The sequence below is a fragment of the Lucilia sericata genome, unplaced genomic scaffold (genome assembly GCF_015586225.1).
Source record: "Lucilia sericata isolate MDLA Ls3-8-SP2 unplaced genomic scaffold, ASM1558622v1 Contig000000F_arrow, whole genome shotgun sequence".
NCBI lineage: Eukaryota > Metazoa > Arthropoda > Insecta > Diptera > Calliphoridae > Lucilia > Lucilia sericata.
In genome coordinates, this window is record NW_023994042.1 from 2,880,150 (window position 1) to 2,902,329 (window position 22,180).

Sequence of the window (22,180 nt, forward strand, 5' to 3'; positions counted from 1 at the left end):
ATAAGAATTTTTACTTTGGATCAATTGACTAATAAGGAGTCCTTGAAGTGGCAACTATTTGATATTTGATATATTTTGAATCCGCACAATTAACCAATAAATAACAGGAAGCCAGATTTGGTTCCTAAAAAAAACAAATTTCAAACGACATAGTTCGACACATTTCTCCAACTGAAATTTTTATCGGTGTTGCCATATAACCAAATAATTATTGTTACTAGTTTTTTAAACGACAAAAATGCATTGATATCATGAAATAGGTTTTATGTCCGATTTAAAATTTAATACTTTCTCGAATAAAAACTATAACTTGATACTAAAGTACTTATTTTTTTTTTTTGCTGTTTTCAAGCTGTACAAACGATTTTTTTAAGAAGAAGCCCTAAAATTCCACAGTAGCTAATTTTTGACTAATTTTCCTGGGCTAAAATCACGGAAATGTGTAAAAAATTTAAAAAATTAAAATTAAAAAAATAAAGCACAAAACATCAAAATTTGCACTAAAAGAGTAAAATATGCTCTAAAAACTCGAAAATATGTCTTAAATATGCTACAAAAGCCAAATCATACATAATTATGCTTTTATGGATAAAATATGCGCTAAAAAATCGATGCCAAAAGACATATTTTGGAGTTTAAAGCATATTTTACCTCTTTTAGTGCAAATTTTGATATTTTATGGTTTATTTTTTCATTTTTATTTTTTAAATTTTTTACCCTTTCCGTGATTTTAGAAAATTAGTAAAAAAATGAGCTACTGTGGAATTTTAGATAGCTTAATTAAAGTTGCCACAGGGCTTAATTAAGGTGCTAAAGGTCTACATTAACCCGATGTATGCTAAGCATGATATTGGGTCAAAGGTTCCAAAAACCTGGTTTTTACAAATATTTCGCTTATTGCGATTTCTACTACATTTCTGTTGACAATTAAATTTCCTACATTTTCGAGTTGAAGTACATTATTTATACATTTCTATGTGAAAGCTCTTGCAATTTTAACCCATTATATCCCAACCATCTTAAAATCAATAAATTTATTTATTGCAATATGTATCTTGTTATGGGTTAATTTAAAATAAAATTTAAAAAAATAAAAAATTTAAATTTTGGAAATGCGACTATTGGGCCAATCCAATCAACTTGCAATGAAAGGTGCGAAAAATCTGAAAACTCTGTTGACAAAAAAATCAAATTTTACAAAAAAACTCAGTTGTTTTTTTTTGTATCCATGAGAGTACAGTGGAAACGAATGGGTTAAAGCATAATTCGCCCAGCTGATGTAAAACAGTTGTAATAAATTTATTACAGAACAATGACGAGAACACCTTAAAATGATAACCTTGATAAACAACCTAATGATAGTTGTTTAGAGTATGTAATAGGTTAAGATTTCATCAAGAGATCAGTCTTTATTAATTTGTACAAAATGATAGAAAAACAAGGTCAGAAATGTTACGCTTATCGCACAAGTGAATAAATTGTTTCTTTTCTTTGGTTTAGTTTACTGCTTAATTCGTAAATTATTGTTCAAAATATATAGCGGACATGGACAATACGTTGGGAACATATTTGCCAACAAAAACTCAATTCGATAAAAATTTGAGTTGTCACTTTGTAGGATAAACTGTTTTTAATAAAATCAAAAAAAGTTTGACATTATGTATGTTCAATAACAAAAAATCTTTACAAATTGTCACAAATTGTTTTTGTATTTAAATACAAATTTCAAATAATTTTATGAAAAATAGTAACAATTAGTTAGTTATTGAACAGACCTATTATTGTTTAATTTAATTCTTATGGAAAGGTTATTCTTTTAAATACTATTACGTTATATAAATGTGCTAACTTTGATGACAAATATCTAGGTTATTCGTTGATTTAGAGTTCAGTTTTTGATAAAAATGTGTGCCTTAATTTAGCACGCGGAGTGTGTACAGCCATACAATATTGAGATCTTATGAAAACTATATATTTTCATGTGAAAAATAAATTGCAATTAATACTATTAAACATTATATACTTAGATAATTTCCTAAAATAATGATTTCAATGAAGCAAGTTTGTAAGTAAAACCCGATTAAACAACTAATTTTTTGTTTTTGTATTATTTAATATGATTTGAAGGTTTTTTTATTTACTTTTTACTACACTCTACGAGTATACATTTTGTATATAGGCTAAATTTTGCACCACAGATGAATGTATATAACAAATTGGTTTATCCAACCAGTTTTAGATATTCCAAACTTATTTAATAAATTAAAAGACATTTCTAAAAATGTGTGTCCTTGTAATAGTCATTAGAGCCAAATACTTTATATCTTTGTTTAATCATGTGATTCCACCAATTGAGGTTTTAATTAATTTAAAACAAAATTAATCTAGTATATATATTGATATTTTGAATGTCTCTGGATTGATAAATTTTAAATATAAACAATAATGCAGTAACCACTCTAATCCACTCGATATAAAGTGTTTTTATGAGCCAATAATATTTGGCCAAATTGACGAAAAATATATTTAGCAAATATTAAGAGATTTATTGTACTATTTATTGTAAAATGTAAGGCCTACTTTTAAATATTCTTAAAATTTTAAAACTTTTTAAAACCTTAAACTAATTTATTAAGCATTTATTTTTCAATAAAGGTTCTATGTTTTATTTTTTAGAAATAGGGCCATTTTGTAATGTAATTAAAATATGTTTGACAGAAAAATAGTTAAAAAATTATCCTAAACGGTGTCAATTATTAATTTAGCAAATATTTTAACATAAGCCTTTTTTGTTTTTGCGAAATGAGTTTTTAAAATACATTTTTTATTTGGAATCATGTAGTAGCAGCAATAAAGTTTTTACTATTGAAAATTTTCATCCAGTAACAGTTTGCTAAATTCAGCTGGTTACCTCTAGCAGGAAGTTGTTTCTACCCTCCTCATTATTTTATTTCGAAGAATAGGCACTTGCTAGTAACACACTTACATACATACATACATATATACTAATTTTCTTTTCGTTTTCACACTAAAACGTTATTTATAAACAAACAAATAAACATTTATTCACAATATTTTTGTAAATACATTGCGAAAAATAGGTATTTAATAAAAATAATGAATCATTTTTAATTACTTGACTCGATTACAAAGTAATCAACTTATTTAAGGCATGATATTAATCTTTCTTTTAATTAAACATATTTTTTTACTAGTTACTCTTTAAAAACTTCTATATTATAAAAAGTATTCTAGTAACGTTTTGATTAAAACTTAAAAAATATTTGTGCATAAATGAGTATTAATAATTAACTTTTATTTTATTTATTCAAAAAAAAAAAAAAAAATCTAACCTTAATATTTCGAAGCAAACATATTCTACATAAAGAATAAATTCATATCATTAAATCTTAGCAATTTCCTTTGTTTTTTTTTTTTTTTTCTTATTTTATGTACATAAATTATTACGAAATATTGTCATAACCATTCGTGTGTAACGGGTTTTAAAACAAACACTCTATGGACTTACCTTTGAGGCTCGCTGCAATTCCTGTTCTTCTATATCACATTTTTTTGCTGGTGACTGCTGTGATGCAATATCTTCAATACGTAAATTAGGCAAATTAGTGGTATTATTAAACACTTCACTGTTTAATTTATTAGATTTATTTTTATTTGATGGCTTGGGCATTGTGTTGCTGTTGCTATTTTCTATAATAATATTTGTAGTTGTAATGTCGTTTGCTGGAGAATTGATATTTGTCGTAGTTTCGCAATTGATATCAACACTTTTATTTAGAACAGGTTTATTTGCAAATTGGCTTTCAGACTCGTTTAAAATCGAATTATTAACAATTGCAATATTATTTATTTCATGTTCTTGAAAAGATTTCAATTCATTATTTGTTATAGAATTCACAGACGATATTTTGTATTCTTGTTGCACTTGTGAATTATTTAAAGCTTGATGGTTTAATTGTAATTCTTCACTTTTATCACAGTTGAAGCCTTTGGGTAAATTAATAATATTTTTATTATTAAATTCACTAAAATTGTTTACATCATTTATTTCTGACGACGAGTATAATATTTGCTGAGCATTGACTATAACCGCTTGATTTGTTGATTCGTCGCCAGCGTCTTTGTTTGAAATTGTATTTATAGAATTTTCGTTTAATTTTTCATTATTTTTAGAAATATGATTTTGTGTGTTTTGATTCGTCGTCGATGTTGATAATAATTTTCTTAATAGACGCTGTTCTCGTCGTTGTTCTCTCGACTCTTTATTTTCTTTGTTTAATTTTTCTTTTTTCTTTGTTATTGTTGTTGAAATATTATTATTACTACAAGTACTAACGACACCGCCACTAATATTAATTTTGCCAACTTCGTCTGCTTTAGACGATGGTTTCTGGTTAACTGAAGCAGTTGTTGTGTCGTCCAAAGTAATTGCCAATTGTTGGCTTAGACTTTTGCTCGTATCGCTAGTTGTTATTGGTGCTAGTACTGGTAGTTGTGTTGATAATGCTAGCTGTGTTTGTTGTTGTTGCTGTGGTGATGGTGGTGGTTGTTGTATTTGCGTTGTTGCTGTATTTGGTGGAGTTGTTTGACTGCGTCGTGCCCTTGGAATATAAACAGCTCTATCTGGACGTCGTTCACGTCTCGTTTGTTGCTGTAGTTGTTGCCTGTAAAAATTGACATGTGTTTAGCATAGTAGTCGTGGTGTTAATGTATGCATAACGAAACGAAAGAATTTTAGAATGAGAAACAGCAAAAGAAAAAATAAGAGCAAAACAAATACTAAACAAAAGCAAAATTAACCCCTTTTGTTAAGCGGTGTTAGCTAATATACATACATACATATGCATATACATATGCATATCTTAAAAACAATGTATGCTAATTATTATTTAAAATATTTACAAATGATCTTTTGTATGAAAATTCAAATGTTTTCTTCAAATAACTCCCCATTTATACTACCCTTAATTAACGCTACTACTCGTTCATTGCAAGTATGTAAGTCGGCTTCAATAAGTTTACATCGTCTAAGAGAAGTTTTATTTCTCCCATTTTTATATAAATTTTGTTGTCTTTTGTTGTTAATTTATTTATATATGAAGTTTAACAGTGTATGTTTAAAATTTTATTTATAAAGGGAATTTTTGAAACTACGAGGTCATATTAATTAAACTCTAAAATATGGGTCAAATATATGCCTCACTAACTATGAATTTAGGTTAAACATCTGTATTTATTTTATATATGAAGTTTAACAGTGTATGCTTAAAATTTTATTTATAAAGGAAATTTTTTAATCTTCGAGGTCATATTATTTAAACTCTAAAATATGGGTCTATGAATCTATGTCTCACTAACTATGAATTTAGGTTAAACATCTGTATTTATTTTATTTTTACAAACTTTTATTTAAATTGCCCTACTACTTGAAGTACTTTTCGTAGCCTGAATAGGTTAAAATTTCGCAATAATGTATACACTTGATGTTCGAGAATTCGAAATTAAATACGAGACATCGAAGTTATGTTCGAACACTGCTAAAGTAATCTCCAGATCATGAGATTTAATAAAGATTTTCGAAAATTTATGTTCGAAAAAAAATTTTATTTTTGTTCTTCTGTATTAAATTATTCTTATTACCCTTATAAATGTTAATATTATTAAAGTCAAATTTGTTGTAGTCTATAATACTACAATTTAACTTCCGAATTACTTCCAAAAAAAGAGCATTAAAATTACTTCTTGAGAATAACTTCAGAAGTAGTGCATTTGGAATAAAATAAAAAGGACATCCCTCCTATGACAAGCCTGTATATATAAATAAATGATTTAATCGAGATCGAGGTCTTTATCTTGATTCAATGTGATCTTTATTAAAATTCAATATTTCGACATCCTTTGGAAGTCCTCTTCAAAAATAACGAGTCACAAAAATACACTACAAGTTCTTGTAAGTTTATATTTACAAAGTCTTGATCACACTGAATCTAGATAAAGACCTCGAGCTCGATTAAATAATTTATTTATTTTACACGGTTTTTTAAATTTTGTGAATCAAATTATAAAAAAAAACCCGTTTTCGAGTTTTAGTTAATTCAACTTTAATCCCCATGGGTAATTTTTTAAACTTTGCCTAATTTTATATTTTTAACTTTTAGATAATTTTAAATCGATTACAAATTTTTACGTTTTTTACGAAACATTGCACTTAACGAGACTTCTTGAAAATCTAGAAATGCAAAAGGTATAAGCAGAACTTCCGACTGTAAAGAATGTTAAAAATAACTCACATTTGAAATATACAACATATGTATGTATATTACTTATTTCATATGTAAGTCTTGTTAGAGTAACTCTGGTTTTTAATGGGTTAAATTTACAAATATTTCGTAAGCATTTAATACAAATTCAAAATAAAATCATTTTTAGTCTTCGGGGTCGTTGACAGTGAGGAAATGTTGATAACAAAACAAAATAAAAAAAAAAACAATAAAGATATTCTCAAAATACACATGTGCCCAATCATTCAAATGTTAAAGGTACCCACTTACCTTTGTGGTTGTTTTTGTTGTTCCTCTACATGCTGCTGTTGTTGTTGAATTTTATGTATTGAAGTTTGTTGTGACGAGGTCGTTATATTATTTATATTAACATTCTCATTTCTATGTATTGGAGAATTGTTACAAGATATTGAGGTAGTCGTCGTTGTTGTTATTGTTGTAGCTGCAGTCGAAGATGTTGAAGAAGTTATTTCTTTTGTTGAAATGTTAGAAGTATCATTTGTATTTAATTCACATGACTCTGCAACATTCCTTCTAATCGTTTCATTACCATGACTTCGAAGAGCTGGTGGTCTATATAAATCTCCTGGATTCGTTTTATTATCTGCAAGAGAATGTATAATTGTTTATTGATAAATATTTTATTTATTTTTATTAGTATCACTTAATTAATGTTAAAATCAATATTTTTGCATATTTTAATTATTTTACATTGGTTTGTTTTTGTGCAGACATATACGCATTATAAATTTGCTGTAGAAATATATACTTAACGATTATTAAAATTCAAAAAAAGTATGGCTATTATTGCTACTTGACCTCAATTTTTTATTTATACACAAGTATGTACAAACATACATACAACAAATATATTTTACACTTTTCTCTCATTTTATTTTATTTACTCTTTACCAAAACAAATGTCTAACAAGTAGACTTTTTAACTCTTTAAATATAGATAGTAAAATATAAATTGTTTATAGGTAGAAGACATACGTATTTGTAAAGTAAGAAAACAAAAGCTTAAGAAATCAGTTTATTATCAAAATCACATTTTAAGAAAAATGTTGTAAAAATTCCAAAAAAAATCCATATTATTTTTACAGAAATTGTACTGAGAAATTGATCTTTATTTATTTATTTTTCTCAATTCTGAAAATTAAAACGAATATTTGTTGAAAATAAATTTAATTACATTTAAGCAAAACAATGATTGATATATAGAAAAAAACAATTCTTAAACTCAAAATGTTCGACTGACTTATTGTAGGGTATTGATATTTAAAAACAGTTCTCTTCATGAGCAATATCATGTTTACACTCGGATATTCTCTTTAATACACGAAATGAGTAAATTAAATGTGTATTTCCCACAAATAATATACATACTACATACATACATACATAAATACATACAGATATACAGACGAATAAACAAAAATCAAAATCAGGTAAGTTTACTATGGCATCATATAAAATGAGGGCGACCTTGAATTTTGACGGTAAGTAAGGTGAGTGTACGTACAAATTATACTACATTTAAATTTACAAACTAACATATTCCTATAAGTAAATTTTGTAAAATATTTTTTATTGTTGTGTTTTGTGACCCGGTGTTTTGTTTTTCTTTTTTTGTCTTTCTTACCCATTGTTTTGGGAGACATTTTATTTATGGACGTATAAATTGATAATTTTAGTGGTTAATTGATATGCGAAATAATGAATTGCAAAAACAAAAATTATTTTGTTGCGCAGAAATGAAATAAAATAATAATAATATGTTTAATGTTTTTTTTAATTAGTGTTCAAAAAATAGTTTTATATACTGTTAATTAATAAATACTAAGACAAAAATATTTCAAATTATATGAAATGCACTTAAATAATATTTTGGTCTAATTACTACAAAAAATTTCCAAAATGATAGAAGATTTTATTTCGGGGTCTTTCTTATAGTTTTATAAATTTTTAGTAATATCTATCCGAACCGATAATGATTTGTATATATACAAAAGAGATTCGAGAAGAATTTTATACTGATATCAATATTCATGAGTTATATTTATACGATTAATTGATATTTGGAAGTGGACTTGGAAAAATTTGTATCTGCCTTATTCATTATGAAAAACTAGCTGCTAACTATATTTTTGCTGTTATATTTTTTATGTATAAATTCCCATAAAGGAAAGATAGCAGCTCTTTAGTTAGTTAATAGTTTTTTATCATGAACAAGGCCCTTTATGTACAAAACATATGCGTGTTAAAGTTTGTCCCGGTGTGGTTATGAAATATGTTCATTAGTACTGATATTACATGTATATAATATGGTTATACCGATATTCTAGAGGGAGTTATTGACAATAAATCCATATTCCGGTAATATGTACATTTGTATGGGGACTATATGAAATTTTGAACCAATTCCAATTAACTGTTGTAGTCGTTCTTACGACAATTGGATCTTCGCTCCGAAACAATCCGAGTCATACTCGGCCAAAGATTGTCAACCCAGCGACAGCTGTATCAACCAATAATGTTTACAGTAGAGTAGTTTCGGGATTACCTAAATAGATCATGTACTCCAACAATAGGGAATGACTAACATATACATATATACCCTTTGTATTTTTGTAATTGCAAGCTGGCTACTGGAAATAATGTATAAAATATACAGGCCTGTCACAGAATTCCATTCCGATCGAAAGTGGAATTATTTCCGTATTTTTACTTCTTCAAAAAAAGAAAACAAAAATGCTTTAGGAATGAAACCACTTTCACTTTTTAAAGTGGAATTGAAATTGTATATGTAATTTGTTTTTTCTTGAAGTTTCAATAACAAGAACCTTAACTAAAAGACGATTCTGGTTTTAATAAACTAAACAGAATCAATTTTAAATAAAATCAATATAATTTTATTTTTTTATGAACTAACTACATATTTCAAAATTTGAAGAAGATAAAACAAAATTGATCGGAATAGTAATACGGAATTGAAAAGATTCCGATCAAAACATATGACAGACCTTTTTAATTCTTACATGTATATCTATAACAAAATAAAAAACTGCTTTTAAATTAGATCTTTTAAAATAATATATCTAATAATCTTAATGTAATAAGAAGAGTTAATATTTTCAGGACAATTACTCAAATTGAAAATTTATAAAATATATTTTCGTTACACTGACCTAATTTGGTTTGCAAACATACATACGTATGAATATTATATACATAAGTATAACAATACGTGCAATAACAAGTGGGTGTAGTTTAATAGGTTTGTAACTTCACATTCACATCTTGCGTTATTTATCATTATTATCTTCTTCAAAACCACATGATGGTGTAGTTGATTTTTATACAAACTCTAGGCTCTAATTACCACAACTGCTCTCATGCAATCTGATATTCAGTTACATATTGTTTTAAAATAAAATATAATAAAGATGTGGGAATATTGGAGTGTGTATGTATATCTAATGCACTTACCATATGACCCAATGACTACAAGACTGGCATAACTCAAAAATGACCGTTTCGGGAAAAAAGGTCTCAAACGTTTTATGACATTTTACTATGTATGTACTTGATAAATAACTTCTAAATACATTATGAAAAATTAAAACTGTTTTAGATAGTAGAGGTTAGTTAATATATTTTAGATTTAAAACTTAAAAGATAAATTTGTACTTATTTAATATTCGTGAAAACAAAAAATGTTCAACGACTCAGTACAAAAAAAAAGAGTTATACCAGTGTTGTGGTAAATTATATTAACAAAAAATCTTTGCATAATTTCAAAACGATAAACACGAATACGAAGATAAAAATGCAAACCTCAAACATATTTATTACACTCGTATCATCCCAGTAAGCACTAATACTTGATACTAAATAGGGAATGATTTAATACATTCAACTTTTGTAATATGTATTAAGAATAACTTGTAATATTAAATACAAATTATGTCATAGCAATAGTGCAAAAGTAGTTAAGTATTATTGCCAACAATCTACATTAAGTTTAAAAGCAAAGAAATTTAAGAAAATAGAGCAGTGAATGTGCGCTGATCCAGTCATGTTATAGCAGTGTAAAAAATTATTCTAAATGACTGGGAATATGTTTTTTAATATAATTTAGAATGAATATTTGGTACGGACTGTGATTGTCATAAACATATTACTAATTGCAGCTAATAAAGTCATGTAAGACAACATTTTATTCTTGAATAACATAATTGGAAAAATCTTAGGACTCCAGTGTTAGCTGGAAAAGTAAATGAAAATATTAAGGACTTTTTTGATGACTGGATTTATTTTTAGATTTTTTTTCAAGAAAAAACTATCTTTGAAGTTTGAGATTCTGTTTTGGTCATCATTATCTAAAAAAAACATTGTGTAAGCTAATATAAGACCAAAATAATAATAGTGCAAAAATGGCAGTTCCGCAGTTGAAATAAGCTAAATTCTTTTTCCCTAGAACTAAAATCTGGACTTAATAAATCTAATTGTTTAATGTAATTTTATTTTGAATGATAGTAAAGACAAAATAAATAAAAAATAAATACTATTTCCGTAAACATATTCTGTACTAGATAATGACATGCAGTTACTTAAACCTGTTAATCTTTAATTTATGCAAGTAAAATATAATCTTGAAGTATATAAATTTATAAAAATTTTACTTACATTTATCAATGATATTCCTTTCAACGCCCATCTTTCTATCTCGTTTATTTATCGTTGTTCCAATAATGTTATTCGAAAAATGTGATGGTTCAATTCGTCTATTGTCGCTACGCCAACTTTTTACCGGGTTTGGGGTTGTGGTATGTTTATGACGTCTGAAAAGATTTGTAAAAAATATAATAAGTAAATATTATATTTTAATTATTGATAAGCTGAAAACAGATTTTACAAACATACGTTTCAAAATTGGCGGCTGCTGCAGTATCGCTGTATTTGTGTGGATCCAAAAGTTGATTTTTGAAACAAATTACTGTGCGTCTAAATGGTCCCTGTCCCACTGAGAACGTAAAGAGATCGTATTTATTTCGAAAATTCTCACATGTTTGATGAATTAGAAATCGGCGAAAATTATTAACAGGAGGGAAAAGTAAAACACTGCAATTAATAAAAAAAAACACATTATATATACATACATACATATAGAAATATAAACATATTTTTTATTTATTCATACACATAAATTTGCATTTGTTCGTAGGAGAACAAACAAAACTTATCATTTAAATTTGAGAAAAATTAAACAAATAACATGTGAAATCTGGAATTGAGGTAATAATGAAATATTGCACAATATTTCGAAGACAAAAAATTACGAATTAAACATAAGAAACAACGAAAAATATAATACTTAAACAACAAGCAAAAACAAAAATAAATATTAGCAAAGTATGACACGAGATTGTTGGTATTTACACCTAAGCCTCGATTTAAAATTGACTAAAAGCAAATCTCTCTTTGAATTCACACATTATAGAGCGTTCTATTCAATTAGTTCTTATTTTTGAAGATTTGTGCTAAAATAATTAATTTTTATTCAGTCGCTAACTTTTAAAAGCCGTTAAAATGGGGACTAGTATATTTTGATAATTTGAATTGCTTTTAATTGTGTGCTTAAAACATAAATGAAGTATATAACATACAAAAAAAGAAAATTCATTCAGTCAGCTTAAAATTTTATATTGCGAATTGTGGCAAATGAAAAGATCAACAAATTCAACCGACCAAAAACAACCGAATCAAAAAGTAAATGAGGTTTTGTCGTTGTAACCGTGTTAGCAAGGCAAGTGTGCAGTCTTTTGGAGAACTAGCAAGCAAACAAACAGGTTTCATTGCATTATTTGGGACTTGGTACAAGGTAGTTTACGTGCAACATGCCTTGCAACAAAAACAACAACCACAACAAACAGATACGAATGTAAACACAAAAAATACCACTTTAAATAACGCGGAAAACCAAATCTAATGTTGAACGTAACGTAATATTTTTCTTTTTATTTTTATTCAATACAGACACGTAAGTTAAAAAAATACACATATTTACATTAGGGAGTTTTTTTTCAAATTCTTGTAGTGATAGTCTGAATAGTGGGACACATTGAATAAAATTGCAATGGTACAAATTTAAATCGAACTGTTTGGAAATTGTTAAGAATTTTAATATAATGAATTTCAATAATGCAATATACGCATCTATTTTACAACATTACTTCCCGGAACAAATTTATGAATATTTGTTATATAAAAATTTAACGAATATTTTATGTTGTTCCACATAAAACCATTCAATATGTTTGAAATTTCTATTCTAAAAATTCAATATTAAGCAAAAAACTCCCTAATGCGATGCATGCAGTTATTAAGTTGAATAGTAACTTGAACAGCTACCAAACAAGTATGTTATAAGGAGAAACAAAAAAAAATCGCCTAAAAATGCAATTGGGCTACATTACTATCCAGTTAAATCATTCACGATTTAAAAAATAAACACTAAAACGAATTTAACCACTATTAGTACATATTAAAATCAAGTTATTTTTTATTTCTAATTTTGTTAAAAGATGTTTACATTTTCATTTTAATACATTCATGTAATATTTTCCGATAATTAGTTTTTAAAAAATGTGTATTTACTTCAGTAATGTATCCAATTACTTTGGCCCAGATAATTTCTTAAGAGTTTCTTATATTATTTATTACCCATTGGATAAGTTGTATAATTAAATGTAAATTATAATTATATAATAAACACATATTTTTAAGGAATCCAGAGATTTCATAAAAATAAATTTATTTTACAGCTAATGAAGCACATAATTAATCATCTAAAGTATTTGATTTTGTTAAAAAATATACAGTTAATCTCAAAAATAAGTATACAGAAATACTGCCAATTGGTTTTATTTAAAAAAGGATATTATTTTTTCAAAAATCAAAGAAATAACACATTTATTTATTAAAAACAATTATGATAATTATTATCATTTAAGGTGTAGTTAAATAGGTGCAAAATTTATGTCACAAAAGTAAGTATACAGTTAATTTCAATATGTATTTGGCTTAATGATATTAACAAAATGCATGAAAAATGCTTGTAATTATTTTATAATAAAATATTCTGTACACTATAACATGGAAAAAATTCGCTTTTTGTTCCGAAAAATTGAAATTTTTGGTAATTGATCTGAATATTATTTATAGAACATCTGACTATTTAAAATCCCGGAGTTTTGGATCGGGTATTCAATAATATCCCTCTTTTGTTCATTATGATGCATTGGAAGACGATATTTTAACTTTTAAATTAATTGTATCGTTACAATAATTGCAATCCATTACGGAACATTGCCGTTTTTAACATAGTATAGCGTTCATGTTCGATATTTAACGGCGATTTCCTAAAAATTATATTTTAAAATGCGATATTAATAATATTTGTACTAGTATCCATTAATTAAAACAAGTTTTTTGGTTCCAATCATCCATTACACACTCCTAAATACTACCAATAATCGTCAAATGGTGACCATGTCAATAACTTACACTACATATCGGTTCTGAAATTGACAATTGTCCAAAATAGTAAGATTTTTATATTAAATCAGGGTCAATTGGTGGTATGAATACGAATTGAACAATTTTGAACACGGATACATCTTAATTTGTTGCTAGAACAAATAAAATGTCCGATCCATAAAACATGGTTATTGTATCGAGTATATCAAGATATGATTGGTAGCATTATTATATGCTTTGAAAATTGGAGTATTTGGAAAACCTGTTTAAATTAAAGGAAATATATAGAATTATCCAAATTTTAAATTTTATGTTGTAAGTCTTAAGAAATAGGAGTTAAATTTCGGTTTTTTAAGAACGTACTGTGTTCAAAATGGCCAAATCCATGCATATAACATTAATTTCGAAATAACAACTCTTTTCAAAAGTTAAAAATTCTATTTCCAATGCATCATTTGGAGGGTTCAATGACCACCAGATCCAAAATCCGGCGTCTAAAGTGGAAAAAATCGTAGAAATGAGAAAAAAACTGTTCTACTAATTAATTCCGGAGCCAATCGGCCCAAATTTCAAGATTTCGGAACTAAAAGTAGATTTTTTCCAAGTTATTGTGTAAAAAATATTTTATTATATTATATTAATACAAGTAAAATTTTCATAAATTTTGTTAATATCATTAAACCAAATATATACTGAAATGATCTGTATACTTACTTTTGTGACGTAAATTTTGCACCTTTTTAACTTCAGCTTAAATGAGAACTCAAAGAAAAAAAGTAGTGAATAATAATTATCATAATTGTTTTTAATAAATAAATGTGTTACTTTTTTTAAAAAAATAATATCTTTTTTTAAATAAAACCAATCGTCAGTATTTCTGTATACTTATTTTTGTGATTAACTGTATATGGAATATCAGAATTGGAATGCATATGGGCAGTTTTGTGTCAAGTGACCCAACTTAAAAATGAAATGAAATTTGCACCAAAGTTAGTAAAAGGTCAGTAGGCCAGACACAAATTGTCAGCTCTATCGGACGTTGGACATTTTTTATACAAGGTTTTTTCAAATGAACATTTGAACTCCCATTTCTCTAGTGGCTCTGATGTTAATTTCGTCGACCAAAAGACAATTGTTTTGTGAACATTAGTCTTTTGCTAAAAAACGATTCTAGTAGAATTCCATCTAAAGGATCCGTCTAGTGGAACCCGTTGCAGGATTGAAAGGTGGGAACCTGAGTTTAATTTATGTGGGAGATGCAACGACTGATATGGATAGTTTACATACCTATTTTTCCAAATGTTCATATGGATTTCAATGTTGCCTGCGAAAAATTTGAAATTTTTTGTATTTAATTCATATAGAAGGCTCCATAAACCCTACATTGTTTAAACGAATTGTTCGTGCAAAATTTGAGCATACTAGTTCCAAAAGCTTTCCCAATACACGACTTTTTTATTTAATTCTTATGGGAGGGATCACGCCCCCGTTGTCCGCCATTTATTTATTAGGCAATTTTTTTTTGCAAAATTAATAGTTTCCACGATATACGAATTTTTGTATTTAATTCTTATGGGAGGGATCACGCCCCCTTGATTTGCCAAATTATTAGGCAAATACTAACAATAGGAAGTCTCTTTATCCTAGTCCGCACATATTTGTCTAAAATATTCATATTGATATCAACGTGGATCGGACGAAATTTGAGTACTCCAAATTTTATAGTTTTGTTATGTTTTTACTTTCTTTAAATAATTTTGTATAAAAACATACATTCATTGTATTTTATAATTTTGTTTTGTCAATTATTTTTCAATAATTTTCTTCATTCAAGAATTAACTTTTAATAAACTTATAACTATTTGATTTTGTAAAATATTATATTGGCTTAAATTGAAAAACATTTTATTGGCGACGAGGTCATTTATTGCTAAAACATGGAAGCATTTTTGTCAGAAGTTATTACAATGCAACAGCAGTGGGCTCAGCGAATGGTAGCTGAACAACACCAATTTTTCGAGAGATTCTTGAATAGAGGAGCAAGTCCAGTTTCCAGTTTAGCATCGGTTTCTGTGGCAGTACCAAAGTTTCACAATTTTGATGATGAACAAAATGATTTTGATACGTATAAAAGACAGCTTGAAGAGCATTTTAAAGCATACGGGGTAGAAGACAACGATAAGAAGCGTTCATTTTTCCTTTCGTGGGTCGGAGACAAAACTTTTCATTTACTTCAAAAGCTTATTGAAAAAAACATACTTCAAAATGCATCATATACTGAATTAATTTCAAACTTAGACGATCATTACAAAACCAAGATTCATGTCATTAAAAGTAGGTATGAGTTTTATAAAAGAGAAAAGCATGAGGGCGAAACGTACAACCAGTGGGTTATGGAGTTACGAGGTAAGGCAAGAGAGTGTAACTTTATTTGTAAAAACAACAATTGTAATAGTGAATATGTAGATCAATTAATAAGGGATATTGTTATTTTATATACACCGGATGAACCTGTACGTACTGCCGCATTACACAAGGATGATCCTTCACTTCAAGAGGTGCTACAAATAGCTGAAACGTTTGAAGCAACACAGAAAACACTGGAGACATTAAAAAACAAAAATCAATTGGATAATGAAATTTATACAGTTAAGCCATCTTATAGTCAACATTATAAAAATCGTCAAAACAATCAAGATAAAAATGAGAAATATCAAAAGAAACCCTTACCGGCATGCAACAATTGTTTCAAAACGCATGAGAAGAAAGACTGCAAATTCCTCAAAGCACAATGTTTCAAATGCAAACGTAAAGGTCACATTGCATCAGTATGTAAGTCTATTCCAATTAGTAATGTTGAAGTTGAGTCTATTGATTCTGATGTAACAAATTGTAATGTAATAGATGAGATTATAAAGAGATGTGGTAATAAGATGTTAATAGATATTCAGTTAAATGATCAGTTAGTACAATTTCAATTTGATACTGGGGCTGGCCGATCTATTATTGGTTTAAATACTTATAAGACATTGAGAAATGTTCATTTGACTCCATCCACTATTAAGTTACATGCTTACGGCAACTCAGAGATCCCAGTTTTAGGATCGTGTAGAGTATATGTAAAAATTCGTGAAGAAGCGAAAGTTTTAGATGTTATTGTTGCCAATTCAGAACATTGCAACAATATATTTGGTTTAAATTGGTATGATGAATTTAAATCAGTACAGATTTTTCGAATAGAGGAAAATTTAAAAATAAAATCAATTTGTAACGATTTTAAGGAATTATTCTCCAAAGAATTGGGTCGTTGTAATGTAATGCAAGCTCATATTTATATGAAATCGGATGTTAGACCTAAGTTTTTCAAACCTAGACCTATTCCATATGCTATAGTTGATACATTCAAAGAAGAGGCTGAGAGATTAACCAAATTAGGTATTTGGAAACCGGTAAAGTTTAGTCAGTGGGCTTCACCTCTCGTGATAGTACCAAAGTCAAATAATAAGATTCGTATTTGTGCTGATTTCAAAGTTACAATTAATCCCCAAATGGATGTTGCGTACGTACATTTAAAACTTCAATTAAAAAACAATTAACAGATGGTTCAAGTTTACAAGCATCAGTTCTTGCCTATATAACAACATATAGAACTAGTCCAAACTCATGTGGAAAATCGCCCGCAGAACTTTTACATGGTCGACAACCTCGAACATTGCTTTCTCTCTTAAGTCCTACCAGCACCTCATGCTCTGATACTTTAAAACCTCCTATTAAAATTAATGATAATGTCTTGTGTCGAAACTTTTGGGAAGGGGATAAATGGATACCCGGAAAAATAATAAAAACTATTGGAAATATGATGTTTCTAATTGATGTTGGAAATAAAGTTTGGAAACGTCATATTAATCAAATTCGTTTGAATAAATCGCTAAATAACTCTAATTTTAAAAATGTTTCCCAATTAGCTCTTTCATTATTAGAATCAGTTCAACCGTCACAACAAAGTCCTCAAACTTTTGAAAATATTGGAAATAGTCAGAATCAAAGTGATGAAGTGAATAATCCTAGAGCCTTAATGGATGAAAATCCATCGGAATCAATTCCTGAAACTCCATTAGCAATAGCAGAACCACAACCACGCAAATCAAGCCGCATTAAGAAGAAGCCTGATCGTTACTCTCCTTAGTTACCACGTTTTGAAATAGACGAGGAGGAAATGTTATGTTTTTACTTTCTTTAAATAATTTTGTATAAAAACATACATTCATTGTATTTTATAATTTTGTTTTGTCAATTATTTTTCAATAATTTTCTTCATTCAAGAATTAACTTTTAATAAACTTATAACTATTTGATTTTGTAAAATATTATATTGGCTTAAATTGAAAAACATTTTAAGTTTATATGGGGGATGACACGCCCACTAATTCTTGTCCGCACATTATTGCACAAAATTTTCACATTGACACTAAAGTTTATCGTACAAAATTTGGAAACTGTAGCTGTTATAGTTTTCCAAATTTAGGTCATTTGAGAAAAACTACTTTTAATAGTTATTTAGTAAGTGGGCGTGACAATTCGCCCACTACAGGAACACACTATGAAAATTTCTAGTAATTCGATTTAGCCGTTTAAGCGGCTATACACTTCAAACAAACATACAAACAAACACACATTTATTTTTATATATAGATAGATAGATGTATGACCGAGTTTCATCAAAATCAGAGAGGGCAAGGTTGCTTGTTTAGTTTTTAAGTTTGCTTTGCTGCCCTATGTTGACCTAAATCTTTGATCCACAACACTAATGCAAATGACTTCTGTTTGGCCCTCCAACATAATCAAAAAATCCTAGTTTAAGTTAAAACGATTACATATAATAAATGTGCAAACTTCGAAAAATTGAAGATTCTGGTCTTCTAAAATCGAATTTCAATAACATACAGAATAAGATAAGTCTCCGTTATCTATAAGAAACTCATAATTAAGAAGTTCTTAAGGCCAATTTTGAAAATATTGAAGAAACTTTTATTGACAATTTGTATTGAGAATAGGATTTTCAACCGCTGGTGAGGAACTAAGGACCCTATCAAAAATCGGGAAAACCTAATATGGCGTTGTAAGTAAAACAGCGAACTAACGAACAAAAAGCCCAGTTTGGTATTCTGTGTAAGCGATTTTATTATTTTATTTTTTAACTCCCTATTTGTAAGTACATACTTATTTAAGTATTGATTTGTAAGCGAACGTGGTAAGTACTTGCCTCCAACGTCTTCACCGTGTTAAAATAATGAGGCAAAGTGCTAATGATAAAGTAGTAAAAAGCGGCTTTTTTAGCTTTTTAACTTAAATCCTAACACACATATTTTACTATCGACAGATTTTTGTAAATTATCTCTCAAAAAAGATTTATCTGATATTCATTGTTTCTTCGTTTGGTTGCTTACCATATACAATAGAACTGAGAGTGTAAACTTTTATTATAAAAGAGAAATAAAATTGAGTCATAAAACATATGCCATCCTAATGTATATGTATAAATTTTCTACTGTCATTCAACATATGATATTATAACGTAACTCTAAAGGTCAATGAACGTATTAAAAATAATAAACAATAACTTTTTAATTTATTGCAATCTTTTGTAATAGATTTGTATTTAATACCCGACTAAAAGCAATATTTCATTTCCCAACTTCAGTTCTAATTAGTAAAATTCCAATTATTTGCATGAAGCAATACTATCTGTTTAGAATACAATTAGACAAAACAACTCAAGATCCATTAGAAATGCAAAAGCAAAATACACAGAGAAACGATAAGATTCCAAACATATACATACATTATATACATACATATTTATATATGCGTGTATATACATATGTATTAATATATGTACATATTGTACATACATGTAGACTACACACGTTAATTAATATACATATCGTTCTTTTGGTATGTATGGCATTTAATTTATGTGTAGATATTTTATGTGTATATGAATGTTTGGATGAATGTGCCTGTATATGTACAATAATTATTATTCTCTTACCCGTTATTGTGGCGCTGCTTTAGGAAATGTTCAATATCACAGTTAACATTGTTAATAAATTCCTCATCAGCAATGGAAAGATTAGTGATATTTGTTAATTTTCGAAAAGACGGATGATTTTGCTGATCCACCTCCAGTTTTGCAATGTCTTTGCGGCTCCTTCACAGCCGCTATAACCGTATTACCAACGTCAACGTAGACGCTGTCACAAGATAAAAAAAATGAATAAAAACACTTAGAATTCTTAAGCAGAATTGGATGGAAAATCCAACTAGACTAGAGTAATTTCTTATTGAATCAATTATTAATTAAAACAATTAAAATCACAATTCGATTTTTTATGGAAAATTGTATAAAATTATTCCTTTTTATTTTTAAAATTTTTGCACCACACAAATTAGAATAGAACAACGAGAAATAATTATTATATTATGTTATTACAAGAACAAATTATGACTTTTAACAAAATGTCATTTTCACAGTTGAAAAATATAGTACTCGTATGTAAAATACAAAAATTGCAATATTTAAGTCTGGTAGCTTTTCTTTGGAGAGTTTGTGCTTTTTAATAAATGGACGCCGTTGAAAATTAAGTTGTGACTTGGGCCTCTGTCATCACTGTATTTCACCAGTGTTGCCAACATTGGTCAAGCAAAACGCGCGCGAAAAAATAAAAAGGGGGGAAAAGCACTAACGTTTTTTTAGTAAAATAAAGTTAATTTTAATAAAAATTGCACATCATATTTATATATTAAGCTACACTACATAAGCTCATAATAATCAATTAGAAGAAATGAGGAAAGTTGTTTGGATTTGAATGAATATCATTTCGAATGGCCTGTTGGAACAGGTCTGCAATATGCGAACACAATTGGTTCATCACAATCGCAATTAATAGCAAAAATCATCTTAGTATGCATTATATAAATCTAAAATTTTTGGACTATCATTAAAGCCGCCCTTGTTGATGGGATGTATCCTAATATATGTATGCATGTATTAGAAGAAATGAGGAAATTTGTTTGGATTTGAATGAATATCATTTCGAATGGCCTGTTGGAACAGGTCTGCAATATGCGAACACAATTGGTTCATCACAATCGCAATTAATAGCAAAAATCATCTTAGTATGCATTATATAAATCTCAAGTTTTTGGACTATCATTAAAGCCGCCCTTGTTGATGGGATGTATCCTAATATATGTATGTATGTATGTACATTAAAGGCCTGCACAAGACAACAATAATGCGACAATTTGTTAAAAAATTTCGTGCGCTTATGATGGCACGATAAATCACCCTGCAGAAAAGAAATGGTTTTACATCCAAATTGAATTTGGACTATGATGAGTTCGTTGAATTTTGGTTCAACCTAGAAAAGAAACAAATAAGTAGTTCCAATTGTAATGGTGTACAATGTAATACTGCTGTAACGCCCATTACAGTTGCTTTGTTTGCAGGTTTGTTGTAAGGTCGCCTACAGAAAATGACTAACGTGCATAACTAACATAAAAATGCCAGTGTAGCAATGAAATATAATATGATCGAGTTTTATATTAATCGAAATCTCTATATGCCATAATAGACCCTGCCCCCCATATAAGGTCACCTTCAATAATTGATTTTAATGTTTTTTACGGACTTAATAATACGATAATAAAATAAGTTTTGTTGAAACGAAAATATGTCTACCAAAATTTATGACAATCGAAGCATAATTCACCCTAAACCCATATGAGATGTTCTTCAGAAAATTACTAAACCGCACAAAAATGGCTTTCAAATGTAGATGTAATAATGGAATTCGAAAAAAAAAACTTTTTTAGGAACCGAACGAACCTCTTCCAGAAAATCAATTTATAGTTAATACATCATTCCAAAAGTTATCACTATGATAGAATTATGGTAGAATTATAAAAATACTTTAAATTATGGAGAACTTGGTCCAAAATTAACCCAATCCCACATTTAAGTCCCTATTCCGAAAATCACGCTGACGTTCTTATTAATCTAATTATCAAAGTCCATATACATATGTATATAACCACTTCCGAAATTTGCTTTTTTACGACATATGATTTGCCAAATAGGTAGGGTAAATGCACCTAATGTCAGAATCACCCAGTAGTCGGCATCTTTTAAATAAAAATGTAAATAAATAGGAAAAGCTATTATAGAAGTAATTTTCTATAGAAAAAAAGGGTATACACACAATTTTTCATAGAGAAAACTGATATACTCATAATTTTTTGTATCAAAGATTGTTATACATACAATTTTC

At 27.9% G+C, this 22,180-nt stretch overlaps 1 protein-coding gene across 1 annotated transcript in view; it reads right to left on the minus strand.

Annotated features, from left to right (window-relative positions):
• The window catches only part of LOC119604034 (formin-E), a 33,107-nt gene extending 12,756 nt beyond the window's left edge, over positions 1-20,351 (minus strand). The window contains exons 1-5 of the mRNA XM_037956412.1: positions 19,900-20,351; positions 11,232-11,429; positions 10,995-11,149; positions 6,573-6,906; positions 3,530-4,685 (exon numbers count right to left, since the gene is read on the minus strand). Coding sequence (XP_037812340.1) covers positions 3,530-4,685; positions 6,573-6,906; positions 10,995-11,025 — 1,521 coding nt within the window. The 5' untranslated portion in view covers positions 11,026-11,149; positions 11,232-11,429; positions 19,900-20,351. The remainder of the gene's footprint in view (positions 1-3,529; positions 4,686-6,572; positions 6,907-10,994; positions 11,150-11,231; positions 11,430-19,899) is intronic.
• Positions 20,352-22,180: the final 1,829 nt, after the last annotated feature.